The following is a 24,638-nucleotide window of genomic DNA, read 5'->3' as shown; positions in this document are numbered from 1 at the left end:
GGAGTTAATACCAGCAGGATTGTAGCATCTTACAGACTATTACATACATATATAAAAATTAATCTTACACGAGAAAGTAAAAATTAATGATTTTTTCAAAGAAACATACATTTTAAATCACCATATTCTATTTGCATGTTTTTTGTTATAAAATGTAAAGTGAAAAAAAGAAAAATTTTGTAAGAAAGTAAACACAGAATTTTTGTGGAGCCCAAAGGAGCTCTGACATCTTATAAAAACTACATGCTCTTTTACGGTCAGAATAATATGAACAAGAACTTTAAATTGTATGCTTTACTCATTTTTTACTATACAATTAAATATACCCAAGAAAAAAATACAACTTAAGACTTTTGCCACAACCCCTTTGGTTATGACAAGGGGTGATAAAGTTATTTATTCATAGAAATTTTTGCTATCTTAGTTTTTTTTTCTATCCAGCATGATTAATCAGTCCCCAAAGAATGAAAGTTTCAGTATGTTTAACGTTCCAACAAAACTTCAGCAAGGATGTAGGTGCATCTTAAACCAGGTTTCTCAAAGTGGCACTACTAATATTTGGAACAAGATGACTCTTAGGGAAGACAGAGCTCTCCTGTACATGCAGCTCTGTGGAGTACCTCTTACCATCATCCCTCTAGAGACAAAAATACAGCAGTCAAAACTGTTCCCCCACACTGCCCAGTGTCCTCCAGGAGGGGTAAGGTCAGCCCTGTGTAAGAAGCCCTAGCTATAAGGGCCGTCAACACATTACTTCTCCCTGTTGGTTCATTAAACAGCAACCGAAAGGATGCTTGACCAGTAAGTTACATTGCAAACAGTATCAGATGTCAATTTTAAAGTAATTTCCTTCATTCAGTCACAAAATCTTCCAATTTTGAGTAACATGAGATTTTTATTCTTGTGTTAGATTTAAAATTTATTTGTGGTTAATTGATAGTCTTGGTTTTGCATTCAAATAATACTAACTTTTTTTTCTGGGATGTTTCATTCATCACTCATTGACCTATGAATAACAGATCTGAATATGGCTAAACAAAGCTGGGACTGTTTTTATCAAAACAAGTAGATAACTATTTTCCTGTCATAAAAGATATCCCAGACTATATATAGATTGTTTTAAGAGAATGTCAACCTTTAGAAAGCACATTCTTTTTATATCAACTTAACAGAACCCACAACTGCTAATAACCTCCCTTTTTCTGACAGACACATGACTATGTCTCAAGGGCAATGAGAAACTGTAAAGAAAATACTATGGTGCTTGCGTAATTTGACATTTAATTTGGTGGAAATAGAACCACAGGATACATATAAGCCACACTTGCCTCTCCTCCAGAGGAAGAAAGAACGCTCCCAGAATCTTCTTTGTCTATTTGTGTCTGAAAAACTTTTTTCTTTTTATGCCAGCAGAAAACACAGAATGTTTCAAATTCAGAGTGAAAATTTAGGGTGAGCCACATGTACGTCTTTGCTTTGACTCACCTATGTGATAGAGTCCAATCCAATCGCTGGGGTCTACCTCTTCCTTAATGTCCCAGAAGATAATGAGGTTCTGGGCTTGTCCCAGGGTGTATTCGTACATGCTGGCAGTCAGGCTGGAGCGGCTCTCAGAAGTCACCAGGTCTGTGTCACTGTTGGCTCGCTGTAGGGCCATGTTCTCGGGCATTGAGCTCTGGGCTGCGAGGCTCTGGAGGTTCTCCGGGCTCAGCGTGTACCGCATCTGTGGATTTCGACGCCGCACAAAAAGCAAATGCTCCCGGGCAGAGCTAGCCATCCTGTCTGCCTCTCTGAGGTTGGTTTCCTACAATGCTGCAAGAGACAGACAAGCATAAAATGTTAGCGCTACAAGTAGAGGAACTGGGATTAAGCATCCCAGACATGAAGCCTGAAGGAGAGTTTATCGACACCCCAGCATGCAATAATCTGCTGTGGAAATAAACGACGCCATCCTACTGTCACCAGATGATATCAGAAATAACTCCTACAGAGGTCGCATGATAGTCAAGCTGTCACACACCTGTGGTTCCCAGTTTCCTTTGGTATAGTTCCTCCAAAAAATTGAGGAAAAAGTTTTTTTTCCCTAGCATCCCCTTTAGATCTATGCATCCACACATATTCCAGCATGCTCTTTCACTTTCTATCCCACACGTGTTATTTATCTCCTTCTGCAACTAAATTTTCAACCAGCAGGATACATGCTAACTTCAGTTGATATATGCTACTGATGGAACGCTCACTGCTTCAGCTTCCTTGCCACGAGGAATGTAGCTCACTGAAGCCATTTTTGGGAGCTTGATCAAATGTCACCTCTGCACCTAGATACAGAGGAATGGTGTTATATACAGAATGGCAACAGCCTGGAAATCCCTCTTTATGTTTCTCTAAGATCTGACTGGCCACAAGATTACTCATCTGGCCATTGTCTATTCCCCAAATAAGAATGTAAGTCTCACAAAAGCAGTGATTTTTTTTCCTGGTATCTACAATGATGTCAGGAGGACAGAAGGTGGGATCCACTGTTAACTGAACAGGCAAAGAACAGTGAGCATCTTTATCCTAGAGACTCCGTGGTGTGACTTAAATCTGCAGTCTCTCTTCCGAGTGGGCTTCTTGTCACCTTGAAGGACCCAGTGGTACACGTCATTCCTTTGGCTCCAGCAAGGACGGAACTTCCCTGTTAGCACTTGTACCCAGCCTAACTTGCTCGCTGGGAGTCTCCTCCCTCAGGACTGCCAGCTGCTTCTGAGGCTCTGTGTAAGGCATCTGTCCTTTCGCCCAGGGCCTTCTAGTCCTCACCCCTCCTTGTTCATGGGTTCACTTTACATTACCCAGATCCTACTGGCTTCATGTACAATCTGCTTCTCTTGCACACCCTTTCCAAACAATAAACCACTTGTGTGTTTATAGGCTTCGACATTTATTCGGTACCATCAGTCTTTTTTGGAACCTCTTATATATTTCATTTAAAGCTAACTCATTGACTCCTGAAAAGTCTGCAAGAGATTCTAGTTAAAAGCAAACCAGCTACCCTCCAGTGCTGAATTGCACCACAGCTACCAACCTTGGATACTGACTCTGTGAGCAGAGAAAGGGGGAAATAGAACTCCCTAACTTTTTCCATTCCCCCATCTATGTCATACATTTTTGGTGAAATGCAAATTCTGATTTGCTTTCTATTACGATGACAAACACCATGACAAAAACAAAACACAACAAAACAAAACAAAAAACCAACAACTAGGGAGGGAATAGCTTGCTTCAGCTTATACAGGTTTCAGTCCATCATGCAAAGAAAACTCAAGCATGAATGTGAAGGCAGAAAATGAATGAATCAGGGACCAGAGAGAAATTCTGGCTACTAGCCTGCTCCTTGGCTCATGGTGAAGTACATTTTTTTATATAGCCCAGGCCCACCTCACTAGGGATAAAGCTGTTCACAGTGTGCTTGGTCCTTCTACATCAATTAGTAGCCAAGAAAACGCCTCCTGGGCATGCCTAAAGGCCAGTTTGACAGAAACAATTTTTCAATTGAGGTTACTGGCCTGGCCAGTTTTATGTTAACTTGACACAAGCTAGGGTAATATGAAAGGAGGGAACCTCCATTGAGAAAATGCCTTCAAAAGACCCAAATATAGGGTATTTTCTTAATTAGTGATTAATGTGGGAGAGCCCGACCTATTACGGGTGGTGCCATTCCTGGACTGGGGATCCTAGATTCTATAAGAAAGCAGGCGGAGCAAACCATGAGGAGCAAGCCAGTAACTAGCACCTCCATGACCTCTGTATCAGTTCCCGCCTCCAGGTTCCTGCTCTGCTTGAGTTCCTGCCCTGACTTCCTCCAATGATGGACTGTGATGTAGAAGTGAAGACAAAATAAACCCTTCCCTCTCAAACTTGCTTTTGGTCATGGTGTTTCCTCCCAGCAATACAAACCCTCACTAAAATACTTCTCTTTTCCCAGATGTGTGAAGTCGACAACCAAGATTAGCCATCACACTGCTCGTATTTCCATTAATACAGCTAGTGTACTTGCAAAATAATTTCTGCCATGAACTTGATCTCATGGTTTGAGCAGTATTCCTTGAGTCAAAATAACTTAGCAGTGAGATGGCTCAGCAGATAAATAAATAAATTTATAATAACTTAGATTGGTAGACAAGAAACTATATGAAAAGAGCAAAAATAAGAACAGACAAGACTGTTTTTCCAGGGTAGTGGCCTGAAGTTAATGGCATGCTTGTTCACATTTACACTTCTGTTTTGCCTGGTTTACACAGGAACTCAACATCACTATATACCCCATGACTACTAGACAGTAGCTGACCTATGAAGCCTAAAGCATGGGTCAATGTCTCACCACTTTCATTTCAGTGGATTTCTGTAAGCCAATATTTCTTTATAAACTCAGGGAAGCAAATGTCACATCAGCTCCAGCAAGAACTATAAATAATTAACTCCTAACACATTGCAGGCAAACAGCAAATGAATGTCGTACATAACAAAACTGTTTTCCTGAAAGAAATAGGCCAGAGCCTTCATAGCATAAAAACACAACAGACCCAACTACTAACAATTATTCTGCTCTAGAAACGAATGAAAAGACACAGACACACAACTGAATTGTGTGTTTTAGCACAGCCTATATTTAAACAGAGAAGTGGGTTAGCATTTGTGCATTAGGGAATGAGATCCAAAGCCTGGATTTTGTTTATGTCTCCACTATTCATTCACTCTGTAAGCACTGACATTTTATTTCAATATCTTCTTCTGTTTTCCTACTGTCATTAATCCCTGTCTCTGGGACTTTGATGAAAACTAAATTAGCTACTGTAGAAAAAATGAATCTAAAACAATGTCTAGCATAAATTAAATGTTCAACTAAGTTTAGCCACTATTATCATATTACTCCATTCTACCAAACAGACTGGTTTGTACATTCCCATGAGTCCCCTATGTTCTTATTCCCAACCCCTGTCTATTACTTACTGGAGGAACAGGCTGTCAGTATCTTCCCCTACCCAAAGGACAGCACCAATCAGAAGCAGAACTGTCCTGTAGCACAGAGAAACTCAACTATCAAGAAACCTGTCTGGGGTGCAAGCCCCAAGCAAGTGCTGTTCTTCAGGGCTCAAGTCAACGCTAAAGGCTGAGACTTGACTTTCTCACCAACAGAGAATGCATGGAGCACCTCCCATGTGGAAGAAGGTGTCAACGAAAAGACACAAAGGACAAAAGACAAGTGTCCCACCCATGGGATCACAATGTACCAAGGAAAGACATAAAATAAAAAAATCAAAACCTGAACACATTACATACAATTTATCTCAGTTAGAAAAACAAAAACGGCTGGAGATACGTGAATTTACCTCCTAAATGGAATCCGAAAGGCCTGTATGAAACATGTGTTACTGTGCGCAGTGTATCAGGCCAGAGGGGATACTAAACAATAAAACCTAAGGGAATTTTGTTTTCCAGATCATCTTCTTCCTATCACATATGGTATGGCTCTCACCTTCTAGAAACTTGAGATTTTTGAGGAGACCAAAAGCTCTTATATGAAAGAATTCAGTATGCTACCGATGTCACTTCTCACACATGCACAATCTGTCCCAACAAATGTGTTTAAAAAAAAAAGGCATCAAATGCTGCAAAGTCACCGCTGGCAACCTCGGATTTGTAAAGTTTTGTTTGATTTCCAAAGCAACATGATAGCCGCAATCCAAAGTGAGACCCCAGAATACTCTGGATACAGCTCGAGAGCATTATCAGCTGTTTTAAAACAAGAAAACTGACCCAGGAGGCAAAGGGTTGACTGAAAGAGACAGGGAATATGTGAGGTGGACCTTAGATGAGAAGGAGGAAGAACATTCTGGCTGCAGGCATGGAGATTGAGAAGCTACCAAGAAGAGGGCATGGGAAGGAGGGAGAAACAGGCTCCACAGACCTTGAAGCAGATGAGAAAACAGCAAAGGAATTCAAGTGGAATTCTCTGGAGTGGGAGGGGCAGGCAGCACTTGCAGCTGACACCCGTGAACTTATACTTGGCTCCGAGCACACTGATGTTTCTGGAGATTTACTCCCAGGGCCCAGTCACAAACAAAAGAGGAGACACTGAAGATCAAAGAGGAGCGACTCCCAGGAGATACACAAATGTCACAGCCAAGGTAAAAAAATGCAAGAAACCTAAGAACTTTGTGGTCTTGGGGGAAATACTTTTAATAGGCTATCGAACATAATTTCTAAGAGCCAGGTTGTTGAGATTTGAGGAAGAAGGCTGGGATGACAAATGGGGTAACAAGCCCTTCCCCTAAAAGAGCAACTCATAGTAAAGAAACAGCATGAAGAGAGGAGTGTGGATGGATACAGAGCTCGGCTAGCTTGCCTTTGACTTAGGATGACAGGGAGTGCATGTTTATAGTATTGCTACAGTACCAAAAACTCAGAATGCAATAGTTGCATGAATTAAGCCTGAAAGAAAAGAGGAGACACGCAATTGGGCAAGATAGCTAAATTAAAAACAGGTTAGAGCACATAGGACAGGTGAAGGAGTCTAACAGAACAATATATTCTGTTAGACAGCAAGACAGCATTGCCTAACAGAAATATAACACAATCCACATGTATAATTTTACATTTTCTAGAAACAACACTAAAACTATAAAACAAGAAGAAATGTTAACAGTCTATTTTCACTCAATGTACACCATGTTATTTCAGCATTAATATAAACCATTGTGAGTGAAGCATTCTGTTCTTTTTTTCCTCCCTGAGGCTTTTGTCTTACTGAAAACAGGATGAATTAAGCACATCCAAAGCACTCAGTGGCTACATGTGGGTAGGGGCTCCTGATGCGTCCGCACAGAACAGATCTAAATGATGTAGGTGCTTGTATTGTGCAACCCAGCTCTCCTCCATCCAGCTTCTGCCAGCTGTCTCCGTACAGCCAAAAGGAAAGCATCACTGAGACGGCTGACATAACCCGGGAGTGGGCATGGATTCCTTAATCTGCCAGGGTACTTCTTGGTGCATCTTGGCATGAAGACACCTTTTTAGTCAAGTCTCTAACTGGGGGATCATACGTTCATGTGAGATGAAGACATTCAGTCTGTTTTCCCAGAGTAGACTAGTGGACAGGGGCACTGGCAAGTCTCAGAGGTTCCTACGCTGTCCTCCAGCTTCTACCTCAAAGCTGGCAGTCTTCAAATAAAAAGCCCCAGTGGTGCTTGTGTAGGAGGAGGCAATGAAGCAGTGGAATGATGGTGTTATCTGTGTATTTCTTTAACAAAAACTCAGGGCACTTACTCCTTGTAAGTGGCTTACAAATATATCAGTTATAAATAGCCCAGTTAGGTATAAAACACATAGAGAACACAGGTTAACTCTTAAGTACCACATTGATAAACCAGTGGCAGTATAAACTTCACGCTGTTTCAATATATTCATTTATTACACGGAGTTAACCTTAATGGGCTGTAGAAATTGGACATATTGGACGTGTGTGAGTATATCCCATGGGAAGCAGCTAGATCTGGAGCTCTATTCAGCCACAAAGAATGACTAGAACCAAAGATCATCCTATTAAAGTAAATAAGCTAGAAAGATAAATAGCACATGGTGTGGAAATTGTGTGTGTGTGTGTGTGTGTGTGTGTGTGTGTGTGTGTGCTCACTCACTCACGGGTGCATGTGTCCATGCATGCACACACACACACACATGAAAGTGGAAGCGGTATTATTTAGGAAGAGGACAGACATAACAGGAGGACGAGAAGGTATACAGATGTAAATCTGATCAAAATATAGTATATGCACATATGAAAATATCATAAAAACGTTTTTTTGCCACTCCAGTTAGAAATGGTAGTAGTTTTCTTCTGGTTTGGTCTGGTTTTGGTGTTTTGGAAAAGGATCTCATGTAGCCCAGGATACAATGGAGCTCAACAAGTAGCTGTGCCTGGGCTTGAACTCCTAATTCTTTTGCTTCTGTCTCCTGAGTTCTAGGATTACAATTGGGTACCACATGCCCAGTAGTCAATCTAGTTAGCTTTGACAATTAGTACATACTAATCAGAAAATCTAATGGATGTCTGGTGCTATAAACCTGTAATTCCAACTACCTGGGAGTCTGAGATAGGAAGATTATAAATTCTAGACAAGGCTAACCCTTATGCCCACAGACAAGGATAGTTTTCACCTATCATCAAGGAAACTTCTGTTTGCAACAAACAGTTGTGGAGCCAAGTCCCAAATGTTACATCTAAAATACAACTCCTGCTCCTGTGGCTCCAAGATCATTGAGGAAGAGAGGATAGAAAGACTGTAAGAGCCAGAGCAATAGGGGAGAGGTGATATAATTATATCATAATGTCACAAAATTACAAAGAAAAAATAAAGACCTGCCTTGTCTCAAAAATGAGAATCGGATATCTTTGGATTCCTGCGAGTGCTGCCTAGTTCAGGATGGCCCCAGAGACAGAAGGCAGTAGGCATTCCCTGCCTCCTTCCTCTTCCCCTTGCCTCCTGGCCTCCAGCATGCCATGAGCATCCACAGACTCTGAGTCACATGTGGGAAGAATGGGCTGTAGTGACAGGGAAAGGAAACATAAACCAGCGTAACAAGAAAAAGAAAAGACCCAGAAACTGATATCGGGGTTCAAACTTCAAGCTTAAGATAAGAAAAGCAAAGCAGATGGCCACTAGCTCTCACCTCTAGCTCATGATGAAAGGACTGATTCTGTCTCCATGAGCTCTCACCAAGCTTCAGACTGCTGTCTCTTCTCGGTGTGGCTGCTATCTTTGGTGTGGCTGAAGAATGAATGCCTTAATACTTCACACTGAAGACCATGCTTATATCTTTTATGTCCCTCTGGTGCTGGGATTAAAGGCATGTGATCTGTTACACTTTTAGAATGATTCAATCTTGTGTATCCCTGGGTGGCCTTGAACTCACAGAGATCCATCTATCTCTTAATCCTAAATTTTAGGATTAAAGGTGTGTACCATCACTTCCTAGCTTCTGAGATTAAAGGTGTGTGTCTGGCTTCTATGGCTTGTGGCTGACTTTGCTTTCTGAGTGCTCAGGCAAGCTTTAATAAATCATGCATAATATAGCACCACAGATCAGGATTTTGTTGTTGTTTTTGAAGAACACAGAGGATCTGCAACCAAAGAGACAACAGAATCCCAGAAACAATGACAAGTCTGAAGAAAGCAGTCACCTTTTGGGAGAATTTAAGAAAGAGACATCCAAGTATGTCCCAAGCATCTTATAACTGGGCCAGGACTGCCGGAAATTATAGGCACAGGGATAAGACAAATACCCAAATGCAACTTTCTGCCTGACAACAACCTGAACATTAATTAAAACAGACTGTGCCAATGTGTCCCTGAAGGGCTCAGCAGGGGTTTGGAATCTTCCCTATAATGCTTTACTCTCAGAGCTTACATCAATTATAAAAGAAATAAAACAGCAGTGCTTACAATACCATGAGGAACTTTTACAAAACCACCTGAAAACTTTGATTTTTCTCATATAGAAAATGTAATGGGTTTTTTGTATATTTTGGTTGTTGTTTCTTTGGTTTTTCGAGACAGGGTTTTTTTCTGGCTGTCCTAGAACTAGCTCTGTAGATCAGAATGGCTTGGAACTTCAGAGATCACCTGCCTCTGCCTCCAAAGTGCTAGAATTAAAAGCATGTGCCACCAACACCTAGCAATCCATCTTTTAGAGTTCATGTTTCTGTAAAAAACAACATCAAGGTACATACAGAAATTCCTTGTAGCCAGGTGATGGTGGCCCACACCAAATCTCTGATTTTGAGGCCAGTCTGGTCTACAAATCAAGTTCCAGTACTAATTCTCCCTGCCCCCACCAAAAAAAAAAACAAAAACAAAAAATGGGGAGAAATGAATCCCAAGCACTCTTAATTGCAACTTTAAAGTTGCAATTCTAACTCACAGGAACTTCATTCAACGCAGCCCCCGGCGCCACTCCAAGCATAGAAAGCAGCGCTCTTATATCTTCTCCTGCTGAAACAGAAAACTCTTGATTATTTCTCTGTCTTACATCTATACCTTCTGTAAGAATTAAAGTCTTCCCCCAAAAGTTATAAAGTTGTGAAGTACTTTAGAAGAGACAGCAAGGGGGCCTGCAAAGTGTCTGTCATCTTATCCCGGTCCTTCAAGGCATCTGGGCCCCTGTGTTGACTATCCTGTGGCCACACAGCCCAGTTCCAACAGACACAACCTGACACAATCCATCACACGAGCAATATATATCAAAAGACAAAATAAACAAGGAGGTACAATCTTCGTTCCTTAAAATGAACAGGATCAAGTGAAGCTCAGTGGGCTGAGCACATTTGTTTTGGAAAGGCAGGATTGTCTGCCTGTGTATTTGGAGGGTGACAGCAGGGTGCTCTGTGATACAGCCCTGGTTAGCTTTAACATAGCAGCCAGAGCAAACCCACTCAAGTCAGCTCACATTGCTCTCTATGCTAGATACTCTGAGAGAAAGCGCCAAGCACAGGCTAAATGTCAATGTCTGAGATTACCTCCTAATCTTTATCATCGTTATGTAAGTTAACACAAGATGCATTAAAGCAGACAAACAAAGGACCAGGGAGATGGACCAGTGAATAAGACTGATAGCTCCACAGTCAAGTTTAAGTTCATACAAAGAGGTGTGGTCCTGCACCAGCCTAGAATTGTATTGCTGTGGGTTAGAGACAGGAGAATGGCTGAAACTGTCAGGGGCCAGTCTGGCTCTAGGTTCAACGAGAGACCACGTCTCAAGAAACTAAAGGGGCAAAGTAACAGAACAGCGCATTTGAAATCAGCCTTTGTCTTCACACACCTGCACACACACATGCACATACATCACACATACAAACATACACACGCCATAAATACACATATATTTGAAATAAAAGGGCAAGATGAAATAAAACAATAAGGAACAATCAGATTAGGGATTGGAAGCAAATATAATTCACGAATGTGGAGTGCCAAGCATGCTGGGTTGTCTACATGGCAGTTACCTGACAACTGCAAAGGACAGTGCATTGTTTCAGCTCCAGGGACACCACAAATGAAAAAGACTCCATTCTCATTGATGTGAAACTTAAAAACAAAGGAGGAATCCTAGCCAGGTGTGACGGCACATGTAACCCCAATACTGTGGAGTCTGAAGCAGGAAGACGGTGAACTCCAGAGCAGACTGGGCTACACGGTGGGACTCTGTGTCAAAAAGAGAGAAAAGGAAGGATGGAGGGAAAGGAGAAGAGAGGAGGGGAGGGGAGGGGAGAGGAGGGGAGAGGAGAGGAGAGCAGAGGAGAGGGGAGGGGAGGGGAAGGGAGGAGAGGAGAAGGAAAGGGTAGAAAAGGAGGAAGGTTTCTCCATTCTACAGTCATGTAGAAAAATGAAAAACTTAAATGAAAAATCAATACATAGTGTGTGAGTAAGAAGATAGTTCTATTCAGTAATATTTTAATACAAGTACTAGGATCCCAAAAAGATCACTTAGATAATACAATTGTTTTCGAATGATTTTTATTTTAAAAGCCCTTTTATCTACATCTTCATGGTTCAGGCTCATTACCGTAGTAGGCGGTAGAAGATGAAAGCAAAATGTATCACCAAACACTGGAGACTTTTAAAGTTAATTCTCGTTCAACTGCTTCTCTCAAGCAGCGACAAAGTCCCTCAGGACTGTCACATTGCAGAAAGCCAGCTATCCCAACTGTACCCTGACTATGAAAGGACAATGAGCCTGCAATTCCAGCACTTGAGAGGCTGAGCTAGGAGAGACAATGAGTTCAAGGCCAGCCAGTGCTACAAAATGAGAGCCAGGCCAACTGGGGATGCACCGGAAGACTCTGTCTCAGAAAAGCAAAAGAAACTGCATGAACTGCTGAAACAGTCAGGAGTTCTCAAGTCAGCAACCATGAAGAACTCCGTGGGTCATGGTAAAACACCAAGTCCAGAGAACCTGGAAAGACGAGAGCAATTCACAACCGAAGGGAAAATAATCTGAAGATCATAGAATTAAAAAGAAGCAGGGAAATCAAAATCCTGGTATGGTGACTGAATGATATTATTCTGATGAAAGCCGGAAATCTTGAAAGAAGTTAGTTCTTCCAACCCTCTAAAAATTCAAGTTTTGCTTATTATTTGTTCCTTCTAACAATTAGCTTATCCTTATGATTATAACCTAGATTTTTTTATAAGATAAACTAGGATACCACCATTTGAACTTTCATTTGCAAAGATCACTTTTTCTCCTAGTCACTATGAAAGTTGGCTTTCTAAGAACTAGAAAGAATCTGTCTCCATGCTGCTCCCACATAACTCTCTTGTTATCACCACAAGGATTTACCAATGCCAGATTTGGTTTCCAGGTAAGGATATCAAAGTAGAGGGTGACTCTGCGGAGACCAGTGCTCGGGTCATTAAAGTTCACCCCTCTCCCAAGGTCTGTGGTTCCTGTGGCTTCTGTAGACCTAAGATTTGATGAGTTTTTCTCCTGCCGTAACAAAATAGACATGACCTGATAGCTCAATGGTAACACTGCATTAGGCTAGTGGTCTGGACGCAGGAAATCCAGGAGAACAGTGCAGGCATCAGCCTCATCCACTGCATCATAGATGGCAGGAAGTATCATCAAGTGAGAGGACCAAGCTTGGGTCTCTGCCTCCTAAAGTCACTAATATCATCACTGGGATCCAATCCTAATGATCTTCCCAAAGCCCTGTCTCTAAATACGATCAGCGATGGGCTTAGGCATTGTTTCTATATACATAATTTTGGGGGTACACATTCAAACCATAGCATTATGGTGCCTAGGCTAACACAAAATTTGGAAAAACACAATAAACTCCTTACAAATTTTAGCCAATGCCTTGGATCTCAAGGCCAGTCAACCTAGAACTGCTCATAGAAAGTTCATGAACTCCATCTCCACACATCATTGCGCTCTGCAGACACAGAACGAGTAGTTATTGATTTTGTGTGAGCCACAGACTGATTTCTGTTAACTTCGTATGCCTGTAAGGCTACTGAGAGGCAGCAACTTCTCTTCCTCAGGACAGCCTCCCTGGACCTGACCACTCACTGATTTCAGACACAATTAATGGACTTAAAGGAAGCTCTGCTTCTAATGGCCAACCAAAGAACCCCAAGGAAAGTCATAATGGTTTTGCCCCTTCCTTTTCAACTACCTTATTTTAAAATAACGACACATTAAGTAAAAGTAAGCTAGACACATAGACATTTTGTTAAACCAAAGTATTGAGATGCTTGGTTCAGGGACGGAGTTCCCACAACTATCAGCATCAGAAGAAAGCAGCAGCTGGAATACAACTGCTAAACCAGGCCTAGGAGCAATTTTTATGATGAAGAATTGAAAAAGAAGACATAAAGTATTTTTACATTGGAGAGGTGGGATTGTGCAAAACAGGAAAAGCTTTGGGATAGGTGGACAGTCCACAAGTGAACTGGACTGGTTGGAGTTGACAGGTTGTTTATGTATAAAAGGGCTTGATCCTGGGCTATGATGGGATTAAGTTTTCAATATAATTAGAAATGTAAAACAGCCTCTTTTGGCTTCTCTCACAGCTCAACAGTAATTAACTTCCCTAATCCCTGCAGGACAGTGGTGGGCTTGGACCTAGGGCTTCCACAAGCTAGATAAGTGGCCTACCACTGAGCTATATCTCCTGCCTTCTTCTTTGCTTTTTATTTTGAGACAAAGTCTCATCAAATTGCCCAGACAGGTTTACTCCTAGGTTTATTCTGTAGCTCAGACAGACCATGAGCTTTCCATCCTCCTGTCTCAGCTTCCTGAGTTTATACAGGATTATAGGCCTATATCATCAAACCTAGTAAATACCCTTTATTTATTGAGATCCTCTATCTAGCCTCCAGCCCTTGTCATTAGATTTAGTAAATCTCTGGTTTTCTTTTTATCACTTTACACACTGCTAACTTACATGGTGGTTTGAATAAGAAAGTCCCCCAGAGGCTCATGTATTTAAGTGCCTAGTCACCAGGGGGTAGAACTATTTGACAGGATTAGAAGAATTAAAAGACAAGGCCTTGTTGGAGGAGGTGTGTCACTGGGAGTGGGCTTTGAGGTTTCAAAAGCCCATGCCAGATCCAATAATCTGCCTGAAGATCAGGATATAGCTGCCAACTGCTTCTCCAACACCATGCCTGCTATCCCTGTCACCAGGCTCCCCACCATGATGAAAATGGACTAAGCCTCTGAAACTGCAAATAAGCCTCCAACTAAATGCTTTCTCTTATAAGAGTTACCTTGATCATGGTATTTCCTTACAGTCATAGAATAGTGACTTAGATGGAAGCTGGTACCAGGGAGTGCTGTGAACTTCTGTGATAGACCTGACCATGCTGTTTGTTGGAGAAATACAGAAGGCTTTAGAGCTTTGGACTAGAAAAGCTTTTGGATGCTTTAAGTAGGGATTAGTGGGTCATCCCAGCAGGAGAATGGAAGACAGTGCTGAGGGTGATTTGAACTGTTGGGGCCCAGATAAAGAAGTTTCAGAGAGGAAAAGTATTAGTCAGTGGGCTAGAGAACATTCCTCTGATATTTTGGCAAAGAATGCGGCTGCTTTTTGCCCTTGTCCTAAAATTTTGCCTGGGGCTAGAAAATTTTGAATTAATGGCGTTGACAGAGAAGATTTCAAGACAGGCTAGTATTGACTGTGTCCCGTGGTTATTAGTAATCACTCTTGTGTAGATCTACAAAGAAAAGGAGCAAGTCAGGTAAGGACAAATACAAAAGGTACAGTTTTAGAAGAAATGGAGAACCAGGAAGTGTAATAGAGCAAAGTCCAGTGTTCAAGAGGGCAAAACCTTTAAAGAAAAGCCTAATGCTAAATAGAATATAAAGAGAGTGGTGACCTCAGGGCAAGACCCCACCCAGCTAAACTTCCAACTTGTGAAAAGAAATTAAAGACAAGCTTAAGCAGTGAGGGAAACCATCAACAACACAAAGCTGTTGGAAATGTAATTCAAAGAGGAGGCCAAGTTCCAGTTCAACCAGTAGAACTTGGCAGCTATGGCCATAGGCTTCAGAGTCAAAGACACAAAAGAGGAGCTGTGGAATTTTCCACCACGACTAAGGAAAGATGATGAGGCTAAGTGTGTGTTAGGGTGTCCCCACATGGAGACTCAGAAAGGCCATTGTGTGAAGCTATGAAGGTAAAGCCTGGATTGTGTTGAAGACACCAAGATACTGGAGAAGGCAGAGTTGCGGGATACATGAAAAGAACACAGACAGGGTGCAGAACCAGTCCAAGAGAGAGAAATGTGCTGCAGTCAACAAAGCTGGAAGAAGCTGGAGATCTGAAGAGTGTTTTGACATCAGAGATGGAGATGGCAGGGTTTGAAGTTTGCCCATTTTTTTGGTTTTCCTTTAGTCCAGTATTTCTTCAATGCTCTTTTTTTCCCTTTTAGAATGATAATGTATATTCTGTGGCGCTGTATGTTGGTGTCTGATCTACTTTTTCATTTTGATTTTACAGGGGATTACAGTTAAAAGATTGCCATGAATCTCAGAAGAGACTTTTAAATAGTATTGAGACTGTAATAAAAGATGGGGATTTTTGAAGTTAGACTAAATGCATTTTGCACTATGATAAGGCCATAAGCATATGGAGGCCAGGGAGTGGAATGTAGTAGCTTGAATAAGAATGGCCTCCACAGGCTCATATACTTAAATGCTTAGTCACCAGGGTGTAGAACTATTTTATAGGTGTAGAAGGATCAGGACACAGTGGCTTTTTGGAGGAAGTATGTCACTAGGGGTGACGTGTCAGACCTAGTCTCACACTCTCTGCCTGCAGATCAGGATGTAACTCTCAAATATTTCTGTAACACCATGCCTGTCTGCCATGCCTGCTGCCCACCATAATGATAACAGACTAAACGTGTGAAACTATAAAAAAGCCCCCAGTTAAATGCTTTCTCTTGTAAGAGTTGCCATGGCCATGATATCTTTTCATAGAAATAAAATAGTGACTAAGATAGCCTATCATAAACTGAGAAACTAAGGTCTGCCCCTCAATATCAGGAGGGATAAGTAGAGTTGACCTTCAAAACATGTGGCTCAGCCAAAGCAGGGCAGAGAAGAAAACTATGGAAAACTGGGGGCTAAAATTAAGTGTGGGGAGCATCTTCCCTTGAGAATTAGGCTGAGGAAAAAGAAAAAAAAATGAAGTAATCAATTATCACTACTTACACGTGACAACAGACAACACACTAAACTACCGCAATTTAGCCTCCAACCCATATCTGCTGATTATTATCCTGATCAAATCATTCCCAACATCATGTAGTTTGCTAGGGTTTGCAAAAAAAACTACCAGAATATTTGATTTAACAGAGAGTTTTAATTCAATGTCCTTTCTGTTGTTTAATATAGAACAATATTTCAATATTTTGTGACTGTGGCAGCCCGATCTTGGGAATTAGCAAGTGGAGGCTTAATTTGTAATGACATCTTTTATATGGATACATACTAGTAATCTTTTGTTGTTCACAGATCTCTAACACCCAGGCTTGGAAGTTTCTGCAGGAAATAATTAATTACCCTCATCCTCAACACCACAGAAATTTAGGTTGTCAGATAATGTTCAAATTTTTAAGATGAGTTATTAACTTCCCTGTTGCTGGATTTTCTTGTCTTGCCAGGTCCTGTCAACCTTCTTAGCCCCAAATAAGCACACAGAGACTTATACTAATTATGAAACTATTGGCTGATGACTAGGGTTTCTTACTGGCTAACTCTGTCTTAATTATTAACCCATAACAACTAATCTATGTATCTCTACATGGCCTTTTTCTTATCAGAGAACACCTGGCTTGTCCTATCCTCCTGGTCTCCACATGGCAATTGTCTTTGGTGGTCTCTGCCTATCTTTCCCAGAATTCTCCTCATCCTAGTCCTACCTATCTTCCTGCCTTGTTGGCCAGACAGTGTTTAATTCATCAACCAATAAGAGAAACACATATACAGAAGGACATTCCCCCATCACTTTCCAAGAAGACATTCAAAGAATACAGCCAAATAAATCAATTTTTTTCTTCCAGTTTTAAGTCAATATGTCAAATCTCTGACAGAAAACAAACTAGCTAGACACATTGACAGCAGACTCCAAATCCAGGATGAGCTGCAGGGTGATGGAAGATCCACATCAGGCATTTCAACCAGGACCCACAGGAAATCCCAAGAGAAGCATTCTGATTGACAATTTTCATTATTATTGATAACACTTGTTGGCTTGAAGTGCATGCAAATTACCATTTGCTCTAATATTCAGTGACAGCTTATATTTCATTTAAAAGAGATCTATTTTTATACAAATTAAATCACAGAAGAGTCGTATTTAGATTAAGAGTTGAGGTCAACTAGAGTGTCATCCTGCAGTTCAGTTCAGAAACCCTACCCAATGACAGCACAATCCAGTGTCTTGAGTAGTTTCTGATGAGGAAATAATAAACCCTCTTAGTCAAAACTTTAAAAACTCTATTGTGACATGGAACTTTTCAAACTCCATATACAACCGTTTCACATTCCCAAGTCATAATCCAAATCAAAACTTGCCAACCTAAATTTCTTATAAAGTAAGAGTGGTGAGACAGGGAAAAGAAACACCTTTGTAGGAAGCTTTGCCAATTTTAAAAATAACACATACACACTGCAAAAAATATGATAAAAGATTAAAAAAAGAAATGAAAAATCCTTAAGGCCAGCCCCCAGACATGACAACCCACGGCATTTTGGTCTATAAATACATGCATTGCTATTTATGTATAGATAAGATGAGATCATACTACAAAGCTAAATTGCTTTAGAGCCTGCTTCTTTTTATACAAGTGTGATGCGCACACCCATATTAACAAACAGCACACTGTAATATTCTTTTAAAGAGCCATCGTATGGTATGGCAAATTTAGCCACCTCAGGATGGTTAGTGTAAATACAACTCATACTTCCATTTTGACATTTTCTGAAGGCAAAAAGTTTGAGTAGAGATGAGATGGTGTTGGAGTGGAGTAGATTAAGTAAAACTTAAGGATATCTGGGAAGGACTTATGGAAACCCACTGCTTTGAAATGTAAGTTTTAAAAAATAAGTTTTTAAATGGTTTGGACAGTGGTACCTTGTAGAAAACAATGCTTCACCTAGAATACATGAGTTGTTAAGTGAAAAATATCAATGCTGTGTGTTTGCCCTACAAATTATTGGACAGGGAAGTTGTAGCCCTCCCTCCACAAAAAAATAGGTTTATGACATTGCCATTGATTTCTCACCGTGGCTAGACGATGAGACCTTACTGAAGAAAACATTCCAGCATGGAATGAGGCTCCATCCTTAGCCAATGGCCGCTGGAGGTGTGACCACTGTTGGGTTCCCCAGGATGGCCCCACACCCATAAACATATGGGCAGCACTAAGCAGGAGAAAGAAAGAAAGGAAGGAAGACATGAAGTAAGAGAGGTGAGTGTCCTGGGGGAATTTAAGAGAAGGGGAGTATTTAGGTTAGAGGTGATCCAGATACATTGTATACATATAAGGAATTGCCAGGGAATAAATGAAAACATTAAAAATAAATAAATAGTTAATTAAAAGAGAAAAGAATTAGAACCACTAACTCCTGGCTATTGATAAGTGCCACTAGAGTCCCCTCCAGAAAGAAAGCACAGCACATGCAGAAACTGGAACTATTTTCTCCATAATGCCATTAAAAATGCCAACTCTTTTCTCATGTCTGCAGACAGTTTAGTGGACACACTGTGGTTCTAGATGTAGGATTCCATAACCAGCTTCAAATCCTAGTTTTGCTGTAACTCACCTCCATTATCTTCCTCAGCTGTTCCCAGATTTCTGTAAAACGGATGACATCACTGCACCTGCCTAAGCTAACATGGCCTACAATAAGCTCTTAGTGCACTGCACTCTTATTAAACCAGATGGTGTCCACCAAACGACTTTAAAAAATGGGGGGGAAGTTAATTTGTATTTTCTTTGATTTTTACTGGAAATGATTACAGAGTGCTGTACTTAATTTTTATTAACTATCTTTATTTCCAAAACCCTGTCACATCTATCAAGTCAATCATGATTTACAAATAAATGTAAATTGATTTAGTTTTCTTTGATAATCACATTAAACTTCTAAAATAATAGATAATAAAGCAGCGGTCATAAAAATCCCCATGAGTTTATGTGATAAAAATACTAAGTGTTTCAAACTATAAAACTGTAAAAAGTTACAGCATATACATTTTTCTGTATGTTTTTCTTATAAAGTTTCTTTAGCTGCAACTGTATAATTTCTAAATTAGGGCATTGCTGTGGGGGAGTTATGAATAATTTTGTTAAAGTAATCTTTATTAACCAAATTCAATGTGTACTTTCAATAAAGACCATAGCAAATTTTTCTAGCAACAAAATAGTCTGTCTTATGAAAATAGCTTTACTGTATCCCCTTGTTGGTCTTGAGCCTACAATTCTCTGGTCTCTGCCTCCCAAGTGCTGGGATTATAGGTATGTGCCACCAAACCAGGCTTAAACAACTGTAAATTTTGAACACAAAGATTAGCACTTAAAATACACTACTCAAATTAATTTGCAAGGCAGAAGAAACATGAAAAAAATGATGGATGGTGTCAAGTAACTGACAATTATTTTTGTTCAATAAGTATATATCATAAATAAGAGAAAAAATAAACCACCATTTCCAAAAAAAACACTGATCCCTTTAAGTTTATAAGGAGCCATACTTCAGTGCCCGTCCTTCAATACTGAGACTCACGCATGCCAAGCTCAACTGAATATGCCCCACACTATATCTCCAGCACTGATGGTCTTACAAAGTTGCCCAAAGAACAACTAGGATTATGGTCTACTACTTAATGTTACTCAGTTCTCATCCTAAAGTAGAAACATATGTTTCTTTTTGACCCTATTTCCCACAACTCACAGCCTGTATTCCCATGCCCTGGGAAGGAGCATGAATTTCTACATATAATCTACATATAAAAGACTTCAGCATGAGTCAGGCTTCCAATTGCTAATTACCAAAATCAGGGTCCTATAGTCACAAAATATTCAAATACTGTTTTATATCGAACAACAGAAAGTACCCTGTATTAAAATTCTATGCTAAATCAAATATTCTGGATCTTTTATACATCCTAACAAAATACATGAAAGAAAACCTAAGGGAAAAATTGTAAATCAGAATAAAAACATATTTATTAAACTGTGGGCTTGCATAATCTTCTGTCATCAGCTTACCTTCTTCCAATAGGGAAACAGCCACAAAGTGGACTTGCCTTTGTCTTTGGTATCCAGTCTCCCAGAAGCACTTTGAATGAGCAGACTGCAAATGGCACTTGGGGAGTCAGAAGTGACCATCTGTCCTACGCAGAAAGGTAGGGAAACCTTAGAGCAATGGCTCCAACCTTCCTAATGCTATGACTCTTTAATACAACTCATGTTGTCGTGACCCCCAAACACAAAATTATTTCATTGCGTCTTTGTAGCTGTAATGTTGCTACTGTTATGAATCATAATTAAATATCTGATATGCGGGATGTCTCACACATGACCCCTGAGAAAGGGTCATTCGACCTTTACAGGGGTCATGACCCACAGGTTGAGAAATGTTGCCTGAAGGTTCTGGAGTCAACGCCTGAGCTAATGAAAGACTACCCAGGGACCACTGCAGTCTGCAAATGGAAGTAACTGTATCCCAGTGTGTATGAAAGCAGGCAAGGGACAAGGATTCCCAAATGTGACCAGCCACTCTTCCTGTTTACTGCTCTCACGGAGAGTGCCCTTTGAACAAGGAAGAGCAGGGCTAAGAAGCACTGGATTTATTTGTCTACAGATCGTTCAGAAAGTCAAATGAAGGAAATGCATTGTATCAGCTGAGGCATAGCAAGAAGCCAGTCCACAGGGTAGCCTCGATGCTTTTTGACTGAAGATGCTGGCAATTTAAGCAGCCTGGCTTCTTCTTTGTCAATGCACCAATATGTTTACTGTGCATGTGGGTACATAGTTGGAGGAGCCAAAAGATTCTCCAATAATGGGTTTACTGATCCATGGAGATTGGTTTCTAGAATTTATATTCCTGGGACATGCTCTAAACAAAGAAAAAAATGAATTAAGCCTAACAAATTAAAAATACTAAAACAAAACAAAAAACCCCCACACTCATAGTGTCCACTATGTAGATACAGTATGATATAAGATATAAATTTCTGAACATCACTCTGCTAGCATGTGTCAGAGAGACACTCGATGTATCTGCCTCTGATGTTATAAAACTCTGATCATGGACAGGCATTGGTGACGCACACCTTTAATCCCAGCACTCGGGAGGCAGAGGCAAACAGATCTCTATGAGTTTGAAGCTAGTCTGGTCTACAGAGTGAGTTCCAGGACAGCCTCCAAAGCAAGGAAACCCTGTCTCGAAAACACACACACACACACACACACACACACACACACACACACACACACACACACACACACACAAACCTCTGATCATGTCAAGTTACAGTGGTATCTTATCAGTTCACTTTTACATAGAAGTTTAAGATGAAGGTCCTTCAGACAGTCTAGTCAAATACATGCACATCTGAACAACACTATCTGATGTTCTTGGTGTTGGGTGACGGGATGACTTTTTCTAAGGTAGCACAGCTTATAAAAATGGACCTAGAGTGACCGTCTGCATTAGTCATGGTGTATGCAGTAACCCAGTGCTACCTTCCCTAATGGGGTCACTTGTGACCTCACTATGAGTCCTGTGGGGAAAAGAAAAGGTATTTCATCTTTGCTCATGAGACTAGAAATAAAGAGAAAAAGCAACAGTAGTTATTACTACATGCATTACACTGTCAGTCATAATTGTTAGTATGGTTTCCTGAAGGGTGACTTTTATTTGTTTTTTCTGTTTATATGTCTCTTTGACTCTGTGTGTGTGTGTGTGTGTGTGAGAGAGAGAGAGAGAGAGAGAGAGAGAGAGAGAGAGAGAGAGAGAGAGAGAGAGAGAGAGAGAGAGAGAGGGAGAGAGAGCCTGTGCATGAGAGCTGCTGTAGTGCTTGGAATGTTTGGGAAAAGGTTGAAAAAGACCCAAACTGGATTTGTCATGCAAGTCAGGCTGAAAACCACCCACTACCAACCCCCTTCCCTTCAACAAAAGAAAATAAAAACTGCAGCTGCAAAGAGAAAATTTAATAGAAGCAGAAGTTCAGAACTATGTGCAGGGCTTTTTCTAAATACTAAGGTAGCCTGGCATCCATCTGCATTCTGACTAAAATGGTAGTGATTGTAGAGAGAGTGCTATTTTTCATCACTGTTTTAAACCCGCTTATATAATATTCTATTTTATGTCATAAAGTGAAACTGCTCCTGAGATAATGAACTGAAGTCCCTCATATCTTTGTTCTGTGAGCTTGGCTATGCAGTCTTCCTCACCCAGAGATACTTTGGTGGGGATCTGTAATGTGACTCCCCCTCCTCCGAAAGTCCAAAGGGGCAGCCAAATCCAGAGAACAACATTCACCATCTGGGCTTCATTTTGATCCAGGAAACAAAGATTAAGAGGTGCAGAAAAGTTTCTTGTACCAATTCCCTTTCCTCCTCTTCCTCCTTTCCTCTTCTCCCTCCTCCTCCATATCCTCCTATGAAAACAGGTCCTTTTCTTTTACTTTCAAACACATATATAAGTTTTTCCAAACCTATTTTCCAATAATTTTAAAGCAGATACATTTAAATTGCTTCCCACTTTGGGGCCCATTATCAACTAAACTCAACTTAACTCAACTGCTTCTAATTTCATTCTGGAACTTTCAACATGAAATACATGAAAAATGGCAGCTAGGAGCACAGTCAGGCTGACATTGTGTCAGCAACTGTCATTGCCTTGCCATGATTCCCATTGTAGAGGTCTTTACTGTCCACACCCCAGAGTTTCCATCTATAAAATAGTAAAGACAGAATAGGATGGGGGAAAATTAGTGAAGGGCTAAGCCCCATATTAATGCTAGGAGTTAGACTTTTAATCTAGGCACATAGTTTTTCTTCTAGTTTACCAACCATGAAGACACCACCAAAACCTAAGCAGGGTCTATTGCTTCTCAAGATATCAAGTGACAGGATTTTGGTGACTAAGCTTAGACATTCAATCCTCTTTCTATTACAAAACAACCAACCAAAAAGGAAAAACAGTCAAAGGGAATCTTAAAGTATAATGCCCACTGTTTTAAAACAAGAGGCAAAACTAAGACCTGTAAGAATTCAGGGAAGAAAAAAAGGTTACTACCATAATTTCTTCATGCACATTTTAGGAAACAGAATGGCCCTCAAATAGGATGTGGCAGCACCCTTGTAGAGCTCTTGCTGGATAGGGGCTGCATGTATTTGCCTATATCCTCAAGTGCTCCAGGGAAGGTGGTTTGATGGCCCCCTCAATAGAAAATGAACACCCAAGAACAGATGTAGGAGTAGGCAGGTTTTATTTCTTACTAACAAATTAAAGAATTTGGCAATAAATTTTTTAAGCAGATGGATTGGAATATTTTGGGAAATGCTAAGGGGTTGATTTTGAATTGCATTTTAGAACCTCAAGTTATATAGAAATAAGATTTTTGGCTAATGTAATTGCCTTCCAAATTCAGCAGGGTTTATTAAAGGCAGCAGTCATTACTTTAACTTTGATCTAGAACAATCTATTAAGCAGTAGTTAACCTTAATCAGGAATTAAGGTTCAAATAGTTAAAAATAAAACTAGACTGAATGTCCTTTTCAGCAAGAGGAATAATTAAAAAATAAACATGTGCCCTAGACAAGATGGGCCTGACCCAAGACAAGACGGGTCACATCCCATCATGATTTTGGGGCTGTTCTTGAGGTGAAAAAAAAAACAAAATAAAACAAAACATTACTTCTGCCTTTGAACCTAATCTTTCATTAGGGAATCTGTTTTATTGTTTTTTGTTTTGTTTTTTTTTGGTTTTGGTTTTGGTTTTGTTTTTTTGAGACAAGGTTTGTCTGTATTGGAACTCATTTTGTAGATCAGGCTGGCCTCAAATTCACAGAGATACTCCTGCTTCTGCCTCCCAAGTACTGGGAGTAAAGGCGTGCGCCACCAACGCCCAGCTGTGCCACCAACGCTGGGCCTGTTTTATTGTTTACCCTGTCCATGGTAAAAATTTAATAAGCTTTCTCTACAAGATTGTGTCTGCATTAAACTCAAACTTGTGCTTCCTAAGATTCCTTGACAAACTCGTGCCCATTCTGGTTGACTACTAATCCAAAAAGACACAACTAAAATTCAAAGTTTGAAATGTTTTATTTTCTTCAACCTTTCTGTGTAGCAGGCTTCCTCAGACCAGCAGCCCCCACATCATGACAGAGAGACTTATTAATTATGAATGCTCGGCCTTATCTATGCTTGACCCACTACTTCTTACAATTTACTTTAACTTGTTTCTTTTCATCTATGTTTTGTCTTGGGGCTTTTTACCGTTCTTTATTCTGTATGTCCTAATTTCCTGCTTCTTCCATGTCTGGATGGCTGCCTGGCTGGCTGGCCAG

General features: G+C 40.4%; 1 protein-coding gene and 1 long non-coding RNA gene across 4 annotated transcripts in view; one reads left to right on the top strand and one right to left on the bottom strand.

Annotated features, from left to right (window-relative positions):
- Positions 1–24,638, bottom strand: part of Hecw2 (HECT, C2 and WW domain containing E3 ubiquitin protein ligase 2) — a 356,194-nt gene that overhangs the window by 200,155 nt on the left and 131,401 nt on the right. For all 3 annotated transcript variants that reach the window (XR_005879938.1, XM_013121118.3, XM_040753631.1), the window contains exon 2: positions 1,486–1,812. Coding sequence is in view for 2 of the 3 variants with exons in the window: in XM_013121118.3 (XP_012976572.1) it covers positions 1,486–1,777 (292 nt within the window). In the remaining variant the exon portion in view is untranslated. The remainder of the gene's footprint in view (positions 1–1,485; positions 1,813–24,638) is intronic.
- Positions 5,722–24,638, top strand: part of LOC121142826 — an 81,821-nt gene continuing 62,904 nt past the window's right edge. Inside the window, exons 1-2 of the long non-coding RNA XR_005879939.1 lie at positions 5,722–6,167; positions 20,341–20,464. This is a non-coding gene — a long non-coding RNA (uncharacterized LOC121142826). The remainder of the gene's footprint in view (positions 6,168–20,340; positions 20,465–24,638) is intronic.

This window comes from Mesocricetus auratus, unplaced genomic scaffold (genome assembly GCF_017639785.1).
Source record: "Mesocricetus auratus isolate SY011 unplaced genomic scaffold, BCM_Maur_2.0 Super-Scaffold_100010, whole genome shotgun sequence".
Classification (NCBI taxonomy): Eukaryota; Metazoa; Chordata; class Mammalia; order Rodentia; family Cricetidae; genus Mesocricetus; species Mesocricetus auratus.
The sequence above is the reverse complement of the archived record's forward strand: the minus strand, read 5'-3'. Positions and strand labels throughout refer to the sequence as shown.